General features: G+C 51.2%; 8 protein-coding genes across 8 annotated transcripts; 5 read left to right on the top strand and 3 right to left on the bottom strand.

The window, feature by feature from the left end:
• Window positions 1–207: 207 nt before the first annotated feature.
• Window positions 208–552, bottom strand: PHYSODRAFT_288495 (hypothetical protein; the record flags this gene model as incomplete). Its single annotated transcript, XM_009536348.1, has 1 exon — window positions 208–552. The coding sequence occupies one exon, from the start codon at window positions 550–552 to the stop codon at window positions 208–210; it is 345 nt and encodes a 114-aa protein (XP_009534643.1).
• Window positions 553–1,222: 670 nt separating this feature from the next.
• Window positions 1,223–1,747, top strand: PHYSODRAFT_305178 (hypothetical protein; the record flags this gene model as incomplete). The annotated part of the gene is made up of 1 exon (XM_009536349.1): window positions 1,223–1,747. One exon carries the CDS (start codon window positions 1,223–1,225, stop codon window positions 1,745–1,747), a length of 525 nt encoding a protein of 174 aa, XP_009534644.1.
• Window positions 1,748–3,829: 2,082 nt separating this feature from the next.
• On the bottom strand, window positions 3,830–4,394 carry PHYSODRAFT_347785 (hypothetical protein; the record flags this gene model as incomplete). Its single annotated transcript, XM_009536350.1, has 2 exons — window positions 3,830–4,270; window positions 4,309–4,394. 2 exons carry the CDS (start codon window positions 4,392–4,394, stop codon window positions 3,979–3,981), a joined length of 378 nt encoding a protein of 125 aa, XP_009534645.1. The 3' UTR covers window positions 3,830–3,978.
• Window positions 4,395–5,041: 647 nt separating this feature from the next.
• On the top strand, window positions 5,042–6,410 carry PHYSODRAFT_318346 (hypothetical protein; the record flags this gene model as incomplete). Its single annotated transcript, XM_009536351.1, has 2 exons — window positions 5,042–5,056; window positions 5,337–6,410. 2 exons carry the CDS (start codon window positions 5,042–5,044, stop codon window positions 6,408–6,410), a joined length of 1,089 nt encoding a protein of 362 aa, XP_009534646.1.
• Window positions 6,411–6,804: 394 nt separating this feature from the next.
• PHYSODRAFT_338519 (hypothetical protein) lies at window positions 6,805–8,908 on the top strand (the record flags this gene model as incomplete). Its single annotated transcript, XM_009536352.1, has 5 exons — window positions 6,805–7,385; window positions 7,423–8,086; window positions 8,273–8,407; window positions 8,484–8,552; window positions 8,801–8,908. 5 exons carry the CDS (start codon window positions 6,805–6,807, stop codon window positions 8,906–8,908), a joined length of 1,557 nt encoding a protein of 518 aa, XP_009534647.1.
• Window positions 8,909–9,750: 842 nt separating this feature from the next.
• PHYSODRAFT_338520 (hypothetical protein) lies at window positions 9,751–11,961 on the bottom strand (the record flags this gene model as incomplete). Its single annotated transcript, XM_009536353.1, has 5 exons — window positions 9,751–9,942; window positions 10,010–10,243; window positions 10,273–10,383; window positions 10,803–11,386; window positions 11,592–11,961. The coding sequence occupies 5 exons, from the start codon at window positions 11,959–11,961 to the stop codon at window positions 9,751–9,753; spliced, it is 1,491 nt and encodes a 496-aa protein (XP_009534648.1).
• Window positions 11,962–18,688: 6,727 nt separating this feature from the next.
• On the top strand, window positions 18,689–18,997 carry PHYSODRAFT_288497 (hypothetical protein; the record flags this gene model as incomplete). Its single annotated transcript, XM_009536354.1, has 1 exon — window positions 18,689–18,997. The coding sequence occupies exon 1, from the start codon at window positions 18,701–18,703 to the stop codon at window positions 18,995–18,997; it is 297 nt and encodes a 98-aa protein (XP_009534649.1). The 5' UTR covers window positions 18,689–18,700.
• A 90-nt stretch (window positions 18,998–19,087) lies between these two features.
• On the top strand, window positions 19,088–19,417 carry PHYSODRAFT_265359 (hypothetical protein; the record flags this gene model as incomplete). The annotated part of the gene is made up of 1 exon (XM_009536355.1): window positions 19,088–19,417. The coding sequence occupies one exon, from the start codon at window positions 19,088–19,090 to the stop codon at window positions 19,415–19,417; it is 330 nt and encodes a 109-aa protein (XP_009534650.1).
• Between the last annotated feature and the right edge of the window lie 422 nt (window positions 19,418–19,839).

Raw genomic sequence — 19,839 nt, forward strand, 5'->3', positions numbered from 1 at the left:
TTTGATCGTAACGGATGCGCTCAAGTTGGCAAGTTCTATTTAGGACTCATCGCCAAACACTAGTGTAAGGGCACGACAGAACTGACGTGTGCCATCATATCTCCGGTGACCGATATCAACGTCGATCCGAAACGAGGGGCTCGATCATCATGGATAGGTTGGTGGTCCCTTGCCGTAGTACTTCAGGTAAGCCACGTACCTTTTCCACTACGGGTGTGCATTGCCGCTGATTCCCAATTCTTCTAGTAACTTCGCTGGAGTCTTGCCAATTTTCTTCCACGTGATAAACTGGACCTTCCACTTGGCCGCTATCGCAGCGTCCTGGAGAATGTGGTCGATGTTCACGAGGCGGCGTTCGGCCATTTCGACGTGGCTGCTCGCAGTCTCTCCTGTCCTCAGGAAGCGCTTTGACATGCTGCCCTTCACTTCACCGGGAGAGTCGAGCAGAGGACTGGTCAGGGTGGTCTTGGAAATATCCGCGGGATCCCGTGATGCATCGTTACCGGCGACGAGCACAGCTACAACCACTACAATGGCGTGAAATAGGCGCATGGCTGGTCTCGAGAAAAGACGGAGGAATTGTACGAGTGAGGGCTTGAGAGCGAAACGAAAAGTACGGGACACGAATCGCAATGCAAGGAGAGGTCCGGATCTCGCATAATGGATCGTAGAACAAGATCAATACTTGGTTCTGTCAGGAATCGTATTGTAATCGTGATAACACGTCGTGCAATGCTATATTACCTAGCTAAGTGACAACAGTGGAACCTCAATTCAGAATAAAAAAATACGTCGTGGAATGAGACTTGGATTTTTTTTATTGATTGCACTCCTGACTTGGAGAGTACCTTAGCGGAGTAATATACTGGACGTGCACAGTCATTTCCCGCAGCACGCACTCTATGTCTTCCATCGTTCTCCTGCTACATAACGGCGATTCGAACCGCGACGGCACCTACTGTTCCATTACTCCGAAGAACGGTTTGCAATGATTTCTATTCTTCAACGACTCGGATGCACTCAAACCAATAGAGCCTAAAATCATTTACGGACTACCGGACGTAATGCTTGATAGATATGACGTCGCTACCTCCATTTGATAATTCAGCTAACAGATGCTCAATTACAAGCAGAACGACGAAGATACAGGGGATAGTGCCATTATGCAACGTGTATTAGGAATTAAGCCGTCCTACAGCGCAGTTGCTCTTCTACTGAAAAAATGCAGTCTTCTCTTTTGGCGGGAGCCGAGATTCCCAAATCATGCCGATCCGTGAGTGGTGCTGCACGGGCTTGCGTTATGGCTCCTACCAAGACTGAGTCTGCGTCGAGTACCGTCCCGAGCGGTCAGCTCAAGTCTCGCGCGCCTGCCGTCCCTGTACTCCTGGTGTTCGCGCTTCTTCTCGGCTTCGATCTCCAGTCCAATCTGGATAAGACGCGCTTCGTAACGCAAGAAACGCTCGCCGTCTTCGCGGCGAAGGGGGCAGCAGCGAACACTGTAGATCGTCAGAGCCACGCAGGCTCTGAAGAACATGTTATACGACTTGTCCCACTCCCACTTGTGGGAACAAACACCCCACAGAGTATTGAATCTCCCAAAGAGTTTTCAACTATCACCCCGTCGTGGGCAATGTTGTCGTTGTTTTGCAGCTCGTCCAACATTAGAGGCTGTCCCAACGGACGCTATTTTCTTCCTCTTGTGTGCGCTGGGTGCGGTTTCTGGAGCGTGTCATCTCGTTTGGAGTAGTGCAGAGCCAATTTGGAAGTGACAAAGTGTAATTGGATTTTGCTTGTGAATTCGTAGAATACAGGTCGAGGCCGGACGGTGGTCAACAACTAACAAATGGAACTAAAATCTGGCATTTTACTATGCAACATCGCATGTATTTAATAGCCGGGACGATGCACAGTATTATTTTATTGCACAAGTGTATACATGTGTTGCACTAGGGTACGCACGCAGTTCCTCAGTAACTGTGCCTTAGGTCTAATAGTAGATGTTGTCGAATTTAGATTCTGCGTCAATAATCAAGTTTCCCGAGATATTACCACTACATGTCCAACTTACCATAGCTAGCGAAACGGTACGCCCACGAGCTCGTTAATCAACTTCTTCTACCACCCTCGTCAACGTGGTCTGACTCACCGCTGATAGTTGTATTCTGGTTGAAGAATATAACCTTTTTACTGCAGCAAAAAGGTCAAGGTTTGATGCTTCCACCTTCTAAGCGAGGCGAAATACTGTATAAATACCAGCCAGTTGTGCAACCTGGTTTGCTACCGGGCTCTGATTGGCTAAATATTGTACCGGTCAACTTGACGGCCAAGTGCGATGCCAACATGCACATCAGTCCTGAATACGTTGCTTGTTGGTTAATTAAGAGCCTACAGCGTAGCTGTATGTAGCATTACTGCTCTGTAATGATCCACATTATGTTTATAGTATATGATACGTGGGTTTAAAGTTGTCGAAAGCCTACCATATTTTTGCCTGCCATCACTTGCATATTTGTCGATAGGGATGTAAAAGCGATCACCCGGCAGCCCACTTGCCCTTATGATCACTATTACAAGCTTTACTGGCGTCTCGAACACCAGTTGAGAGCCTTGGATGCTATAGTAGCGCAAATTACACGCTGCCCAGTACTAGTTATTAGCTCGTAGCCTACGGATTGCTATAGTGTCTCGCCAATGACGAGCCGCTCCAAACGGGTAGCTTGGCTACCTCTGGTACTGTCATAGCTGACTCTGGCGTGGACGATTGCGTCGGCGACGGGCCCCGTGGCGCGCGATATTGTGGTCACCGTGTCCACCTTCAGACCTTTAGCCATCTCTGATCGTGCGGCTCGCGCTGCCGAGCCCTGCGGACAGCGCCCCGGGGCCTTTTGTTGCACTTATCCGGTCGCCCGTCATGCTTCCACGCTTCACGATGCAGCTTTTTAGCGCTCTGCACCGCATTGCAACCTCTCTTTTATTTTGCAACTCACGCACTGAGCTGTTTTGCAACCCTGATTTGGTTTTTGTAAGCAGATATGGTCGCAAAACTGAACAGTATTTGCTACTCGGTGCGCTACAAAAGTTGCAAACGACACCCAGCGGTTTGGTCGCAGTACCAGCCTAAATCCTTGCTGATACCATGCATCTGGCCAATCACAGGCTGCGGATCGCGAGAAATACAACCCGGGTTGCAAATGGCCGGTAATGTACATGTGGCACATTAGTAATTTAATGTGCCTTCGCAAATTGTATTTAGGACTACTAAAACTAAAACTGATGATTTGATTAACTGAAGCGTTTGGCCGCTTGCCCCGCCAGCTGTCATAAGCAACCGGTATATTCGGTAAATTCAAGTGCTGCATGTATGTATCGATGCTATGTATCTCTTATAGTATCGACTCTCGAGTTGTATTGCACAGAGCTGCAGAGTTCGCAACTTTGCGTGCTCGACGCCGCTGCTGCTGTAGTAGGCGCTAGCTTCTAGCAGTCAGCTTGAATCTGCTTGGTCGTATCTTCACCAAGACGCTTAGCAGAACGAACGAATGCAGCAGCTTTGTGGTCACGACGATTTCAATACTTAAGTATCACGTTTGCGCCGAGGAACCTCTGCACCTCCAGTTCGCCTAGACTTCATACTGGATGCTAGATGCTTGAAGGTGAAATGAGCTCTACCTAAACTCAAAAAATTATCACAAAATTGTCACAACCTATATATATTATCACTGCCCCGCCGATAGAGGTAATGATTGTTGAATGATTGTGATGAGATTGGAGAGTGTATCAATTTATTCTTCTTCCTTTTTTGTCCTTGATGGGATTTGAGCTCCGGCCAAGAGCGTACTTCCTGGGACCTTTACCCAGTGGGCTACCAGCAGCCCTATTGTATTTAGGACTACCGCACTACAAAACTGTTGTACTTTGTGATGTCACCTTTTTTGCTGAACGATTCGATATTGAAGTCCAGCAGACCACAAAGAGACATCACGGATATTTCAGCGGTCCCCTGCCGTAGTACTTCTGGTAAGCCTTGAGCTTCTCCCACTTGGCGTGGCCCCTGTTCATGATCCCCAGTTCTTGAGCTAACGTCACTGGAGTCTTGCGCATTGCCTTCCACACCGCAAACTGGAGCTTCCACTTTACAGCTTTCTTGACGGAGGACATGGCATCTTGGAGAATGAGGTCGATGTTCACAAGGCGTCGTTCGGCCGTTTCAACGTGCTTGCTCGCAGCATCTTCTGTCCTGAGGGAGCGCTTCGTCGTGGCGCCATCAGCTCTCTGGGAGAGACCAACACAGAGCTGGGAGATGTGAACTTGGAAATGTCCGCGGAATCCCGTGCTGCATCGCTGCCGGCGACGAGCGCAGCTACGGCCACCAAGACGACGTGGATCAGGCGCATGGCGAGAAGCTAGGACGAGTGAGGTCTTGAGAGCGAAATCTTTTACCGTGCACCGGGCCAGTCGGTGTGGCCCGGTGCACCACGCTGCACCGACTGGAGCTGACCCGGTGCAAGTATCCTCTGTCTCTTATTGAAGGAGTTGACGATCGCCAATTTGATTGAAGGATCTGAAGAAAAAGTGTGTAGCCACTTCTACCTTCTTTTTTTTAAAAGTAAGTATCGTGGCTGAGATTGCTGCTACCTGAGCCTTCATTATCTACTGACTTGTTAGTCCAAGTCACTTCGAGCTGCAACCAGCAAACTCCATGTGCTAAGGAACATCAAAAATAAAAAAATGCTACTGAACTACAACATACATCCAGCTAAGCTTTTTTTGTTAAGACGGCGGAAGCACATTTTTGAGCGACTGCGAATTCGCTGACACTTTGTTCCGCACACGGATGCAAAGTGGTCGGCGAACCTCAACGTGGTTCGAGCTACCCCCGACATTGTGGTCGAAGAAGCTCACCATTCCAGTGCAACGTCTCTGCACACGGTCCCATGCGTTCGCCAGCAATAACTCCTATCACGACGAAATAAATTTAATTATCTTAAGCAACAATGTAAACAATTTAAAAATAAACTGCAAGGCCAACTTTCCGCACAGTATGTATACCGTACAAGTAAGTGGACATGCCGCTGCAAGGGCACGAGCGGGCATCCTCCGCGGCGGCCTCTCTAGGCGAAGGCGCTGGCGATGCAGTCCTTCTTGAGTCGCTGGACGGCGACGAATGGGACCCTTACGCTCTGCTGGAGGCTCTGGGCGGCGGCGACCTCGGGGACTTTGGTCTCGCGCCGGGCTCCTGCACCATAGACAGCACAGCCGCCATCGCCTCAGCCGCTCCCAATGGTCCTGCTGCTCCAACCCTTGAGACGCAGACCCAAAGCTCCAAGCCGAAGAAGGCCAAGACCAAAAGCAAGCGCAACTACGACCCCAACAAGGCGCGCAGTGAGCAGCTGCGCGAGCTGCGGCGTCTGCGGACGGAGGCCGACGAGCTCCAGCTCAAGCTGCAGCAGCTGCAGACGCTACGCGGCGCCTCCAATGGCTCATTCGAGCCTCAAACCGGTCCCCAGTCGGACGCGGAGCTGCCCCAAGTGTGGCGCGACATCTGCGCGCGTCAACTGGGGCGCCGACTCAAGGCCGAGCGGGAGAACGGCCGCCTCCGCAAGAGGTGCAGGGCCGAGTCCAAGCTGGCCCAGAGCGTCGAGAAGCTGCTGTTCAAGCGCCTGTCAATGCAGAGCGCGGAGCCCGGGGCGAGCAAGCGCGTCCGCCGCGTGGAGATCCCCGCGGGCTTCATCCAGCGCGTGGCCGCGCGCATCTTCGACGAGTTGGCGGCGGGCGTCGACGCCTCGTACCGAGACGTGGAGCGCGTGCTGGAGACCGACTGCCCCGTGCCGACGTGGATGGAGACGCGCAGGCCGCTGCTGCGTGAGGGAGTGAGTATCGAGCTGTTCGACGGGCGGGTGCTGCCCTTCGGTCTGCGCGCGACGGGCGACGCGTGGTGGAGGCGCTGGCAGAACTACAGAGGCCAGCGCTCGGACGAGACGGCGGGGGACGACGTGGTCAGAGAGCGGTGCGGGCTGGAGATGGTCGACGTCAAGACCGACAGGCGCGCGACGTTCTACGTGCAGCAGGTGCTCCGGCGGTACGTGGAAGACCAGCGCGTCGTGGTGGTCTGGCACGCGTACTTCGAGCCTTTCACGTTCGACGAGGAGCTGGTTCGAGGCGTGCACTTCCTGCTCAAGGGCTACGTGCTGATGAAGCCGCACTGCAGTGGTGAGGATGAAGAGGCCGCCACTCGTGTGCTGACGTGCTACAACATCACGCCGCACTTTTCGGACCCGGAGCTGCAGAAGTATGGCAAGACTGTTGCGCTGACCAAGTTTGTGGTAAGCGCCACGTCCGCCAACATATCGACGAGCAACGAGATGATGGAGAACTTGCTCGTGGATGAAGCCCTGCAGAAGTGCGGCTGAAGTGGAAGTCGGTCTACCTTGTGTGCTGTCCTCCGAGGATACCTCTTTCGTACTCGCGATGTGGAGGTTTTCCTGGCTAATTGGTACCCTTGTTAGAGAGAGACGACTGTGGACTGTGGTCTCATGTGCGAGCTGTTGTATTATTATTATTATCGTCCGTTTCGAGTCTTGAAACAATTTGACGCCAAGACCCACCAGCGTTCATTCTTGAGTTTGCACAGTCAAGAGCGTTAAGTGTTACAAGAACTGTAGCAGCACGCGAATTCCACAAGCTGACATGGATCCCAGTAGAGTTCTCAGCATCGTAGGACTGCGGCAGAACCAGGACGCCGCACGAACTAATCGCTGGCTCACGGCACACCGAATTCTGATTGCGGCATGGTTCTGCGTCGGCATGGCGCCGCTACTGCTGCAAGTTCGAAGCTATCTGAAGTTCATGACGCCACACAAGATCACATACACTTTAATTGAGCCACCTCGCGAGTCGGAGACTGCACAACTGGCTGAACTCTGCCCCATCAAGGAACTGTTCATTGCCCAAGTGCGTTGGAATATCGAGGCCATGTATTACTGCGAAATAGCCCATGGACGGCTGTGCCACTTCATTGTCCCGCAGTACAACATCCACGGAAATTATCTTCTAGGACCGGTGAAGACTCAGGCGTCTTCTGTCACACCCTCGAGCTGTGACAATGACAGCTACCCGCTGGAATATTACTTCTACCACGGTAGTCTCGGCTACTACGCGTTCTACGAAGAGGCGGAGGGCACGTACTGTGCCTTGGACAAGACTGCGCATGTGCGTGTACGTGGACTCGGAACCTACGACATCAACGGATCCAATCTGGTCCATGACTCCGGAGGCGATGGGTATCGGAAGTCATACTGGTACAGCATCTTCTGTGGCGTGTGGCTGGTGTATCGTGCCATTCAGATGAGGAGGTGCTACGTCGCATGCAAACGCTACGGTCGAAGGTGCGATTTTACGGGAGAACGAATTTTCCGAAAACAGGCCGTGGTGTACGTTCAAGAAAACATGCCGGCTGACAGCCCACGGAGCGACAAATTACCACCGGGCGGCCATGCTGTACTTGCTCATTGAAGGCTTGATGAGCGATTTGTTCATGCTGATCGCCCAAGATGGGATTCTCGTCAAGATCCAGTACGTCTCTCTGGGGTACAATTTATCTGGCGTGCTCTTGCTGGTGTACGAAATGATTGAGCACATGCAAAGGTTACGCGAGAAATGGCGAGTGTTCATCAATCGACTGATTTTCTGCTACGAGTCCTCGATGCTTGGCGAGTTACTGAGTGTGATTGGACTGCATCACTACATCACAACGATTAATCGGTCCATTCTACGAGAGACTGAGTCAGCAGCCATAGAGGTCTCGTACTATGTCTGGAGCTTGGTGGGGCATGGAACCATTGTGCTTGGTCTCGTGGTTTTCATCATCTCCGTTCGGGCGCTCTGGGCAGTCGTTTACGTCTCCTGGAAGCATCGAGCCCTCGCAATCTTCTTCGCTCCGTGCTGCGTCGACACCACGCTCGCTTCGCGCAACAAAATGACGCTGCTTGGAGGCTACCGCTGGGACGGTGGGGAGCTGTATTACACCACGGAAGCTCTTAAGGCCTTTGGCCTGCTGAAGATGACGGAAGACGATGGATCGGAGTCAGTAGTTTTGCGCAAGCTCCACTTGTTTGAGATCCTGACCGATAATTTGTTCATAAAATAATTGGGAAACAATGGGGCTTGCGGGAAATTCTCAAGGATGTGGCAACCCCTCGAAAACTGTGTCATGTCCAACAACGCCCCTGTTTGATCTAACTGAACCACCTGAACGTACTCGTCGTTGGGGCAGTTCCCGAAGCGCAGCGCCGTGAAGAGCAAGCACGGGCAGCGTCAAGTTGAGCCAGTTGAGGCCCAGGTCGCCGATGTCCGTGAAGCCCGGAAGTGGCAGGCAGACGACGGCGAAGAGCAGACTCGCCACGAGCACGTACGGGATATCGGTCAGCGTGAAGCCCAGGAAGTACCAGAACAAGTTAAATGTCTCGGCTGCTCGCTCGCGGTAGAACGACGCTCTTTCCTCGGACGTGCCTGGGACGGCGCTGTTCAGCGACACGATGCCCAAGAAGGCGGTGGTGCAAAAGATCAAGCCGCTCCGCTCCCTTCAGCCAAACCAATTCGGAGCCCAATCCTTCATTTCATTCTGCAATTTGCTCCAAACCCAACAAGCAATCGCTGTACCACACTCCCGCTAAAGGCCAGTACACAAGGATCGACAATAAATATGCGCCTCACTTGCATCGTCACGCTGGTCATTGCGGCCACTCTCCATGTCAGTGGTGCCTCACTTCCTTCGGCCAACAATCCCAACACTGTGGTCAAGAACGATGCGATTCCTGCCACCGATTTAATCGACGCAGACGGTGGACGGATGCTTCGTCGTGTCGAGAAGAACGAAGACGACATTGACGAAAAGAGAGGGTTTTCTTAGAGTGAGGTTTTGGAGAAGATCAAGCTCGTCGACCCCGCCAAGGCTGCGAGGAAGGCCGCAAAAGCCGAAAAAATAAGGAAGTCGGTGAAGAAAGCAGGCGACTACGAGGATTGGCTTAGACTGCAGAGTTTGAAGATTCAACACGGCATTAAGTAGTTGCTTAGCAACGGCACACGTAGGGTATGGCCACTGGCGGATCGGTATCCCACTAAATGCTAGAATCAAAAACATCCTAGTTCGAGTTCGGTATCGATCGGAGTAGAAATGGATCTCCATGACGACATGCACGTTCTCGAAGTTGAGTTAGTAAAACATACTCAAGTAGGGCCGCCCCACGAGCAGCTTTGCCACGCAGGAACGCCTTGTTCCGCACTGGGAGCACGAGTTGACGGCGCGTGAGTTTCAAAGCACCAGCCCAAACGTCTGGGAAAATAATTAATACCTGTTGTTCTGCCCCTGCTGACCTGTTGTGCGTTCACAGCCCCTGTTCGCCTGTTGGCCACACTGTTTAGCTGTTACAGATCAACAGTGAAGCAGTGTCGATCTGGAGAGAGAGATGCAGCAACACGGCATCGCCTAGGACAACAGCATCGGCAGTTTAGAGCACAGCGAGGATGCGCAGGGCTTCAGTAGAAGTCGCATGAAGACGTCTGGTAGCCCCCGAGAAGTGTGCACAGACCTTTTTACATAGTATGGTGGGCAGTAGCGAAGTGGCCGAATGCATGCACAAACTTCGGCGACCTGTGGGTATTCTACTTTTGTGTGTTTTGGTTGTTTTGGGGTTCTGAATCATTGCTCTCACTTACAAACAAGACTACATGTAAAACAACAGATAATAATTATCACCCAAACGTCTGGTGGAATTCCTGTACAACCTTCACGTAAGTCTCCACATCTTGAGCCGTCGCAGCATCTTGGGGCATGCACACCTCCGTCAGCCTCACGATGTGAATACCCGAGCGAGCAAACGCCTCCGCAAACTCGACCGGCAGTCGTGGGTGCGTCCTGCCGCGTACATTCACTCGGCACTTGTACTGAGATCCACCAGGAAGTCAGCGACGTCTTGGGGCGGACGAAGCTTAAGCCTTTGAAGTGCTTCACCACTTGCGCTCGAGGGCCATGGTACAGCACCTCACTGTCGTTCAGTAGCAGGACGTCATCGAAGAGAGCAAAAACCTCAGGGGAAGGCTGCAGTAGTGAAATGACCACTGCCTTGTGGCAGGTCTTGGGGCGATGCTGCGCTACCTGCTGATGATGTCGCAGGTAGCTGCGCTGTCCAGCCCCGTGCTGGTCTGAAGTGCCGTTGTAGGTGACTTCGTCCTCGAACACCACGTTCTTGTTCATGGGAACTGACCGCTCAGCACCCTCAGGAGCGCCGACTTGACTGGTCCAGGCTGACCCAGCACGAGCGTCATTGTGCCCGCGTTGAAGACGCCACTGATGCCCTTGAGGATCTGCTGACGCACCACCGTCTCCTTCGTGCAGCCAGGCACGATCACCGATATGAATTCTGATACCATCGAATATCGATTAACAAGATTTTCCGTCTCACATCTCCAGTGTCTATGTAGTGTTGTAAACTCACTGAAATTATTCCTCCACATGAGGACAGGCCAAATGAAATTCCTTGGATCCTTTTCTCTCGGTAGTGACGTCATAATTCACTGTGCAGTGCATTCTTTAGTAGAGACGGCGACACTTTGCTCCTGACTCGAACAAATCTTGTCGGACGCCCCGCCTCGCTATCATCACCGCCCAAATTTCGATCGAAAAAGCTCACGATACCTGTCGTACAAAATCTTTCACTGCATGGTTGGACACTCTGCCCTGACACAATTCCTATGGCAATCATATCAATGGTCGGGACTGTAATCCAGTACAGTTTTCGCAGAACCAGCAACTCCGTGCCGTCCTCTTCCTCCACCTTTAGCAATCCGAACGCCTTCAGAGCTTCTACCTTGTAGAACAGCGTACCATTCTCCCAGCGGTAGCCTCCCAACATAGTCATTTTGTTGCGCATACTGAGGGTATTGTCCACGCAGCACGGAGCCGTGAAAATGGCCCAAGAGCAGCCATGTTTCCAGCGCACATAGCTAACAGCTCGTAATATCCGTATCGACATGATGAATCCGATGAGAACCAGCACGAAAACGCCGTGACCCACCAAGCTCCAGACGTAGTAGGACGCAGCTTTAGCGGTAGAACCAGAGTTCTTAAGCTCCGATCTATTGAGCGCTGTGAGAAAATGAGGCTGGCATATTGCGCTCAGCAGCTCTCCGATTAATGCCGACTCGTAGCTGAGTAGTAACCTCTTGATAAACAATCGAGAGCTCTCGCGCATCCACCCCATGTTCTCCAGGAGCTCGAACAGTAGCAGAAGCACACCAGATAAGTTGTATCCCAGTGAAATATACTGGACCCAGGCGAAAACTCCATCGTTGGCGACGAGTAGGAACAGATCGCTCATGAGACCTTCCGCTAGGAGATAGAGTAACACCAACCGACTGTAGTTCGACGCTCCGTGGGCCGATAGCCGCAAGTTTTCATGCACGAAGACCGTTGCCGACTGTCGAGTGAGTTTTTCCTCCATTTGGTCACACCTTCGCCCGTGCCGCTTGCACGCAATATACTTCTAAGTAGCTCCGCCGTAGTACGAGCCCCCCAAACAGTAACCACGCCGTACCAACAGAGCAGTACCAGTACGACCACCGGTACCCCTCACTCCCAGCGTCGTTTGCCAAGTTGTAGCCGTTCAAATCGTACGTTCCGAGTCCGCCTACGAGTCCATACACCGTTTTATCGATAGAGCAGTAGGTACCAGCCACTTCTTCATAAAAGGAATAGTATCCGATACTACCATGGTAGAAGTACAACTCCACAGCGTAGCTGTCACTCACGCAGTTAGTTGGTGTCGTGGGGAATGGCTCAACTTTGCTGTCTCCGATTAAATAATTCCCATGGACATTGTACTGCGGCACGACAAAGTGGCAGAGTAGCCCGTGGTCGACGAGATAGAAGTGCGTAATGTCGATATTCCACCAGACTTGCGCCATTTGCATGCCTTTAGCAGAGCAAACGTGCGATAAATTCGTTGCATTTCTCTCCGTTCCTGCTGGAGGGACCAGCGTCTCAGTGATCTTGTGAGGGGTTGCGAATTGCAGGAAACTCCGCGTCTGGAGAATAAATGGCACAACTCCAACCACGAACCAGGCGACCAGCAACACCCGATGTGCAGTCATTACGGTACCGCTTGTAGAGACCGCGCAGGCATCTTGAAGGGGGGTCACCTTCCTCTGCTCCATCTCGGTAAGTTTTGGCTTGAAGCAGCGTATATATAGCTACCGTGTAGTCAACAGCCAGCATCTTCGCCACAATTTGTCGAGCTACCATCAGAGCACGCGGTAAGATCCTTATGATTCTGCTAGGGCGGATAAAGGAGTGCCAGGAAGAACATCACTGCACCTATCGGCTCATTGCTTTAGTTGAACCTGGTCTACCTGAGCCAAAAGATGAACGGAGATCGTGCATCTTAAAGTGGAATGTGCACTTAAGTCTACGACGGCCTATCATTAGCGGACGCATCCGTTTGCTGTGGTTCTGGAAACCATTTTGGTATACAACCACCCCGCAACGGCAAGTATTCTTGTTTTGCTCACGGTTCTCAAGAGTGTGTTGAGTGAAGCTGCACGAACATGAAGCCTATTCGAGTTCACAGCATCGTCGGCTACTCCCAAGACCGGCAATCGACACCTTCACGCCGCCGACTAACTGCGCAGCGTACCCTAATAGCAGCTTGGTTTTGCGTGGGCATGCTACCGCTTCTACTACAAATTCGGAGCTACCTCAAGTTCATGACGCCGCACAAAATCTCCGAGACTCTCGTGGTGCCACCTGATAAGGAAGGAGAGACGGCGGATCTAGAGTTACGCTGTCCAATGGAGGAGCTGTATATGGGAGAATATTTTTATCTGTTGCTAATTTACTGGTTCATCTGTTGCGGGCAAATCAGCGGAAAATCTGTTGCCCGTGTCGGTTTATCTGTTGCGTGTGTAGGGGACGAAAGCAACAGGTTTTCAGTACGGGAATCCTGCAACAGATTAGATGTCGAGTTGACTCGGTATATCTGTTGCCTATGTGAGTACTTGTTGTGCTCATGCATCGAGTAAGAGCACCCCCGCTATTGCTCAGGAAGGTGATGCATGAACTTGTGGTATTCCATTTCGGGGACTATGGCGAGCTCAGCGGTCTGCTACGGATTTATTCTTCGATAGTCATTCCTTAACTTTGCAAGCAGCTTGAGTTATTGTTGCATCCAGATGATAGCTTGCCGTTCCCCTTAGAGGCCAACGAGGACTGTGACTTCTGGCGCAGGCGTGCTACGACATCAGCAGCACAGGTATGGCAAGTCAACGTCGCCACGGGTGCGCTCTTGACGTCCAAGCCTATCGCGAAGAGTGTGTGACCTATTTTAAAGCGCATGAGGTGCTACTGGACCAATTGGTGCCAGGGATGAGTTACAGCTTCTTCAGTGTTTCCAAGGATTTAACAGCAGACCACGCGCTTACGGGTCGATCCACGAGGTGAAGGATCACTGCGGTGAGGTCACGTTGTCCTCCTGAGTCATAACGATCAGAGCGGTCATAACGACCCCCATAGCCATCATCACAGGAAGAACGGCCTTGGTCGTAAGAGCGGTAGCCCTGAGGGTCGAATTTGTCATAGCCATAGCCCCAATTGTAGTAATGAGAGCCGTTGTGTCCGTGGTAGCCCCGATCGCGCGCGTACTTAAGTATGCGTGAAGTCATCGGACGGAGGTGTCGACTCACGTCCGCTGGGTAGTACGATGTAGTGCACGTGGCCACTGAGAGTGACATTAACGGAACAATGCATTAACACGAGCATCCGTCGGCCACGCCGACAACAGCTTCGGAGCTGCGAGTGGCTACAGTACCGTAGATGTCACCGCTGCCCTTCGTCTAAGTTACGGGGTTGCACGATGTAGTTCACTCCAGTCTGCGGGACTTTAGGATCTGCTCTCGTCATCCACTGTCGCTCTCGATCTCCATACTCTCTTTATCCGCATAGATTTTTGTTTGAGCTAAAACTCATATTACAGCGCCAAACGGTTGAGTGCGCTTGCTACTGGACTGCAGGCAGCATCCAGGAGACCGTCTCCATGATCACTGGGTTCGATGAGGAAGCGAAGTACGACTTGTACTACCGAGTACTTCGGCGTGTTTGGAGCGTGGGCACAACAGACTATGGCGACTCGTACTCATGGACTGGACTTCCTCCGGGTGCTTCCTGAGGTAGTAGAGTGCAAAGCTACCCCCTCGTGCGAAGAGCGTGGGCACTAGACAGTGAGTCCTTCAGTACTATGTATTCGCGACGTGTACAAGCTCGCACAGGGGCAAATGCCTTGGCGGCTACATAACAACGAGCGAAGAAGAGCTATTGGAGACCACGCAACTATTATTTATCTTAGTCACATCCACAGGTAAGCAAGCTCATCTCGCGTTCATGTGTACAGGTGAACGTGGCCCAACCATCTAAATCAAGATCCAGCGCAATCCAAACTTGGCCTAGTCCGAGGCGGATCACAAGTCCGTGCCCGAAGAGGGGTTGCCTGCACCAGAGCAACAGTAATTCGAGTAAGAAGCAGTGCATGTAGAGCGAGACGCAATAGATCCGATGCCTGAAGACGTTGAGGTGATGCGGGACTGTACAGGAGCCGACGCCAGACGCGGAAAATGTGCAGCGTAGCATCTTTTGGAGCTGGAGGACGGTGTTATGACCTTCAAGTAATAAATTTACTGCTATGACCATCCTACTTTCACATAGCCTTCGCGAAATTCATGCGAGCCCTTTAAAAGAATCCTATCAAGCATCGACCGCCTTCGGATAAATAGCGGGGGTGCTCTTACTCGATGCATAAGCACAACAAGTACTCACATAGGCAACAGATATACCGAGTCAACTCGACATGTAATCTGTTGCAGGATTTCCGTACAGAAAACCTGTTGCTTTCGTCCCCTACACCACGCAACAGATAAACCGACTCGGGCAACAGATTTTCCGCTGATTTGCCCGCAACAGATGATCCAGTAAATTAGCAACAGATAATAATTACTCCCCGCTGTATATCGCTCATGTTCACTGGAACGTTGAGGCGATTCACTACTTCGAGATGGAGCACGGGAGGCTGTGTCACTTCGTTATCCCCCAGTACAATATTCACGGGAATTATCTACCGCGCTCGATAAAGTCTCAGCCATCCGCAACAACACCCTCCGACTGTGCTAACGATAGCTACCCGCTGGAATATTACTTTTATCACGGTAGTATCGGGTGCTACGCGTTCTACGAGGAAGCGGAGGGGACATACTGCGCCCTGGACAAGGCCGCGTATGTGCGAGTACGTGGACTCGGTACCTATGACAGCAATGGATCGAATTTGGTTCACGACACTGGAGACGACAGCTATCGAAAGTCGTATTGGTACAGCATTTTCTGTGGAATTTGGCTGGTGTATCGAACAGTCCAAATGCGGCCGAAGGTGCGATTTTACGGGGGAACCGGTTTGCCAGAGAGTTGCGGTGGTCTACGCGCAAGAAAATATGCGCCTGACAGCCCACGGAGCGACGAATTATCATCGAGCAGTCATGCTTTACCTACTCATTGAAGGCCTAATGAGCGACTTGTTCATGCTGATAGCGCAAGATGGCATCCTCGTCAAGATCCAATACATTTCCCTGGGCTACAACCTTTCGGGTTTGCTTTTGCTGGTGTACGAGATGATTGAGAACATGAAATGGCTGTCCGAGAGATGGAAGGTGTTCTTTAAGCGCCTGTTATTCTGCTACGAGTCGTCAATGCTCGGAGAACTGCTAAGTGTGGTCGCACTGCATCACTACATCACGACACTCAATCGATCTCGTCTGAGCGACTCGAAGTCCACGGCTGTAGCTGTGTATTACTATGTCTGGAGCCTAGTAGGCCATGGGTTTATCGTACTGGGTCTAGTGGCATACATCATCTGCATTCGGGCACTCTGGGCATTCGTATACGTGTCTTGGAAGCATCAGACACTCGCAGTGTTCTTTGCGCCGTGCTGTGTCGACACCACGTTAGCTTTGCCAAATAAAATGACGATGCTTGGAGGCTACCTTTATGAAGATGAGAAGCTGTACTACACTACAGAAGCGCTGAAGGCTTTTGGACTGCTCAAGATGAAGGAAGGGGATGGAGCGGAGTTTGTGGTGCTGCGTAAAATCCACTGGCTCGAGGTTCCGACGGATAATCTGTTCGTTATCGGCTTTGTTGCTGGTGAAACGATGGGAGTGTGTGCCGAGAGACCTTGCACTGGAATCGTGAGCTTCTTCGACCAGGTTATTGGAGGCGATTCTGCGCAAACGGAAAATCATCGATCTCTTTTTATTCGCGTGCGAAACAAAGTAGCAGCAGATCCAAAGTCGTTGAATGTACTACCATCGTCATAGGCCGGCATCGGCGAATTCATTTTTAACAGAAGACGGCGCCAAAAATTGTCAAGTCGAGCAGGCGCATCCGTTTCAGCAGCAACCACTGAACAGCACGACGCAAGCATGAAGGGGAGCCAAGATCGTCAAGAAACACGGCGCACTCCTGTGTCAATAATCCCATCGGCGTCTCAAATCGCTCGGTGTATCACATCCTCTCGCTTATTGATGGCGGCTTGGGCCTTCCTGGGACTGGCGCCTTTCATCCTGCAGCTGTGAAGCTACTGCAAATTCGTGACGCCGCACAAGATCACGGAGATTATCGTGATCCAGCCAGGTGTGGAGAAACAAATCGCAAACTTGACGCAGATTTGCCCCCTCGAGGGCATTTACCTGGGCCAAGTGTGGTGGAATATTCAGTTCACGCACTACTACGATCTCCCACGAGGATTGGTTTGCCATTTCGTCGTCCCGCAGTACAATATTCACGGGAATCTGTTGATTGGGACAACGAAGGTGCCGCCATTTTATACGAGCCCAGGTGGATGTACTGATGACAGCTATTCGATGGAAATGTACTTCTACCACGGCAGTTTTGGGTACTTTTCCTTCTACGAAGAGTGCGCAGGCACTTATTGTACCAGCGACAAGACCGCGTACCTCGCTGCAAAAGGTCTTGGCACGTATGACATGAACGGCTCTGATCTCGTGGAAGACTTGGGGAGCACTGACTATCGCAAATCTTACTGGTACGGCGCGATTGGGGGCATTTGGGTCATATACCGGGGTCTAGTGCTGCTTCGGAGCTTCATTTTGTGCAGCCGATACGGGCGAAGATGCGACAAAATGGGCGTCGGGCTTAGAAGAAAAGAAGCGGTGGTGCTTATCCACGAGCAACTGCGTCTCACAGCGCACGACGCGACGAGAACTCATCGAGTTTTGCTGCTTTATCTGCTGATCGAAGGGCTCATGAGTGACACTTTTCTTCTGGTCTCGAACAACGGCTTCTTCTCCAAGATCCAGTACGTCTCGCTCGGCTACAATTTATCGGGAATGCTGCTGCTGGTGTTCAAGATCATTGAAAGCACTTATTGGTTGCGTGAGAAGACGCGGGTGTTTATTAAGCGGCTTTTGTCCTCCTACGAGTCTTCCCTTCTTGGAGAAATCCCGGGGGCGGCACTTCAGCAAACTTTCTTCACGCATATCAACCAGACATGCATGTTCAAGGCTTCCAACCACGTTAGTCTGGCCGTCTCTCACTATATCTGGAGCATCGCAGGCCACGGAAGCTTTGTTCTATTCGCTATTGGATTCATCATGTCAGTGCGAGCACTGTCGGCAGTTCTGTACGTCTGGTGGACGCACCGAACTATGAGCATTTTCTCGGCTTCGTGCTGTGTTGACACTGTACTTGGACGACGCAATAAAATGACGATGCTAGCGGGCTATCGTTGGGTAGATGAGAAATTGTAGTACGCACCGCAAGCGCTTAAATCCTTTGGACTCTTCAAGATGGAGAAAGAGGACGGAGGCGAGTTCATGGCGCTACGGAAGTTGCATTGGTTCTCAGTACCGAGGAATGATTTTCTTGTTATTGGAAAGGTGTATGGAGATCGCGTTCAGCCTTGCATCGCGCATCCTTGCGTCGGCGTAGTAAGTTTCTTCGCTGAGAGCTTAGGAGGTGAAGCGGATGAAGGACCCCCGAGCCCGTATAGGCGCTTTCTACGAGTAAATAGCCAGATTGTCCCGAGTGTAGGAGACTCAATCAATATTTTTCCGCAGGCGTAATCAAGGGCATTATTTGTCGTGCATGTTGCTGCTAAATATCGATGACAGGATCTGCTTCATCGTCTGGCGTTACCGCCCATGTGCATTTCTGAAAATCGCTGTGTGCACTACTCTAACCTGACAAGTATGTTAGCCAAATTCGCTATATACAACACTTCAAAGTCTTAATAACCAAGATTTTCAGAACGATAGTGCTTGCTAGATACCTATAGTGGAAATTCTACAGGTACAATAAGAAATACTTGAAGTACTCAAAAGGTCGATGGTAAAGTCTCGAATCTCAACTAGGGCTCCGCGAAGGCTGGGATAGGAGAATTTTGGTATAAACCCCTTCTTTTTATTTTTCATTATTTTTATTAGCTACGGTCATCTCCTGCGCCTGCTTCGCAGCCGCAGCATCTGCCCGGATATTTGCCAGTTCAAACTGTCTACCGGCAATGCTTTACAAAATTAAAAATGCGAACCTTGGTTGATATCTGTTTAGAGCTTGTAGAAAATGCAAATGCTTACTGGGATGCCAACCATCATGCTGGTGGTGGTCGTTGTCTACTTTGCGGCCGTCGAAGCTCTCAGAAAACCCTCCAGTTCGAAGGTCACTGTTGCCGCGTACAACAGCGTCGGCGAAGCGAGACGACTCCTGAGATCACGTGAATCCGCAGCTCTGGGCGATAACAATGACTCCGGCCGGAATCCAGAGGAGAGAAGCACAGATGCGAAGTGGGTCTCGATGCTTGCTCAACTGGACCAACCGACTGGGTGGATACAAAAATGGGAAAAATGGGACTTGAACCTGGCCGTGAAGCTATGGATCAAAATCAACTAGTACCCTTCGGAGGCATTGAAGTATGTCAATCGCTACAAGACTTGGACCAAGTTTGATCACAGCAAGAGAACGATCCAGTGGTTCAGATTTATGAAGGCGTACCGAGCCAAGAATGGAGAGGGCCGCTTTACGGATGGTGACATCTACCGTTTGTTGGGCCCTGACGCGTCGGAAATCCCATTGGCAGTTGCCTTGGAATCGCTGAAACAAATTCCGGATCTGAAGAGTCTTGCTGAAGGCGTGCAGTTTTATCAGTTCAAGCAATGGTTCAAAGAGAAAGTACTAACCCCCACCGTTGTCGAGGAGCTGCTGAAGAGGTCCGGGGTGGTAACGGAGCACGGCGCAACGGAAGCAATTGTAAGGCAGTACACGAATTATTGGCAGGCGTGGCAGAAGATGGCGACAAGAAGCGTTCCCTAGACGAAATTAAGTTCCGTGATCTGTGATCTTTCTCATTGTTGAGCGGCTAAACTCGCAGTTTCTCACATGTACTTCAGTAAATATTAAAATGCTGCGACCAGTGCCGATTTGTACCATGTAGCAATAGCTACGCTATTCCCCGGTTCAACGGGTGTAGACCTACAGTTCTTCCCCGAGGAACACCCGCTTGCAGCATGAGTCTGCACGGTTACACAACGACCCTAAGTGCTCGGCATTAAAATCGATTGCACGCGTGACTACTGTAGCCAGCGCACTGTTTCTCAACTGTACTATTAATTGATATTGTTTCCCTCCCTTTAGCAGCATCTTCATTATTACTTTCCTCGGAGATTTTTGAATCGCTTGGGCTCGTACAGAAAGCGGTGACGAGTTCGTCGCAGTACAGTCGTACAGTATTGGCT

This window comes from Phytophthora sojae, assembly GCF_000149755.1.
Source record: "Phytophthora sojae unplaced genomic scaffold PHYSOscaffold_9, whole genome shotgun sequence".
Taxonomy (NCBI): domain Eukaryota; phylum Oomycota; class Peronosporomycetes; order Peronosporales; family Peronosporaceae; genus Phytophthora; species Phytophthora sojae.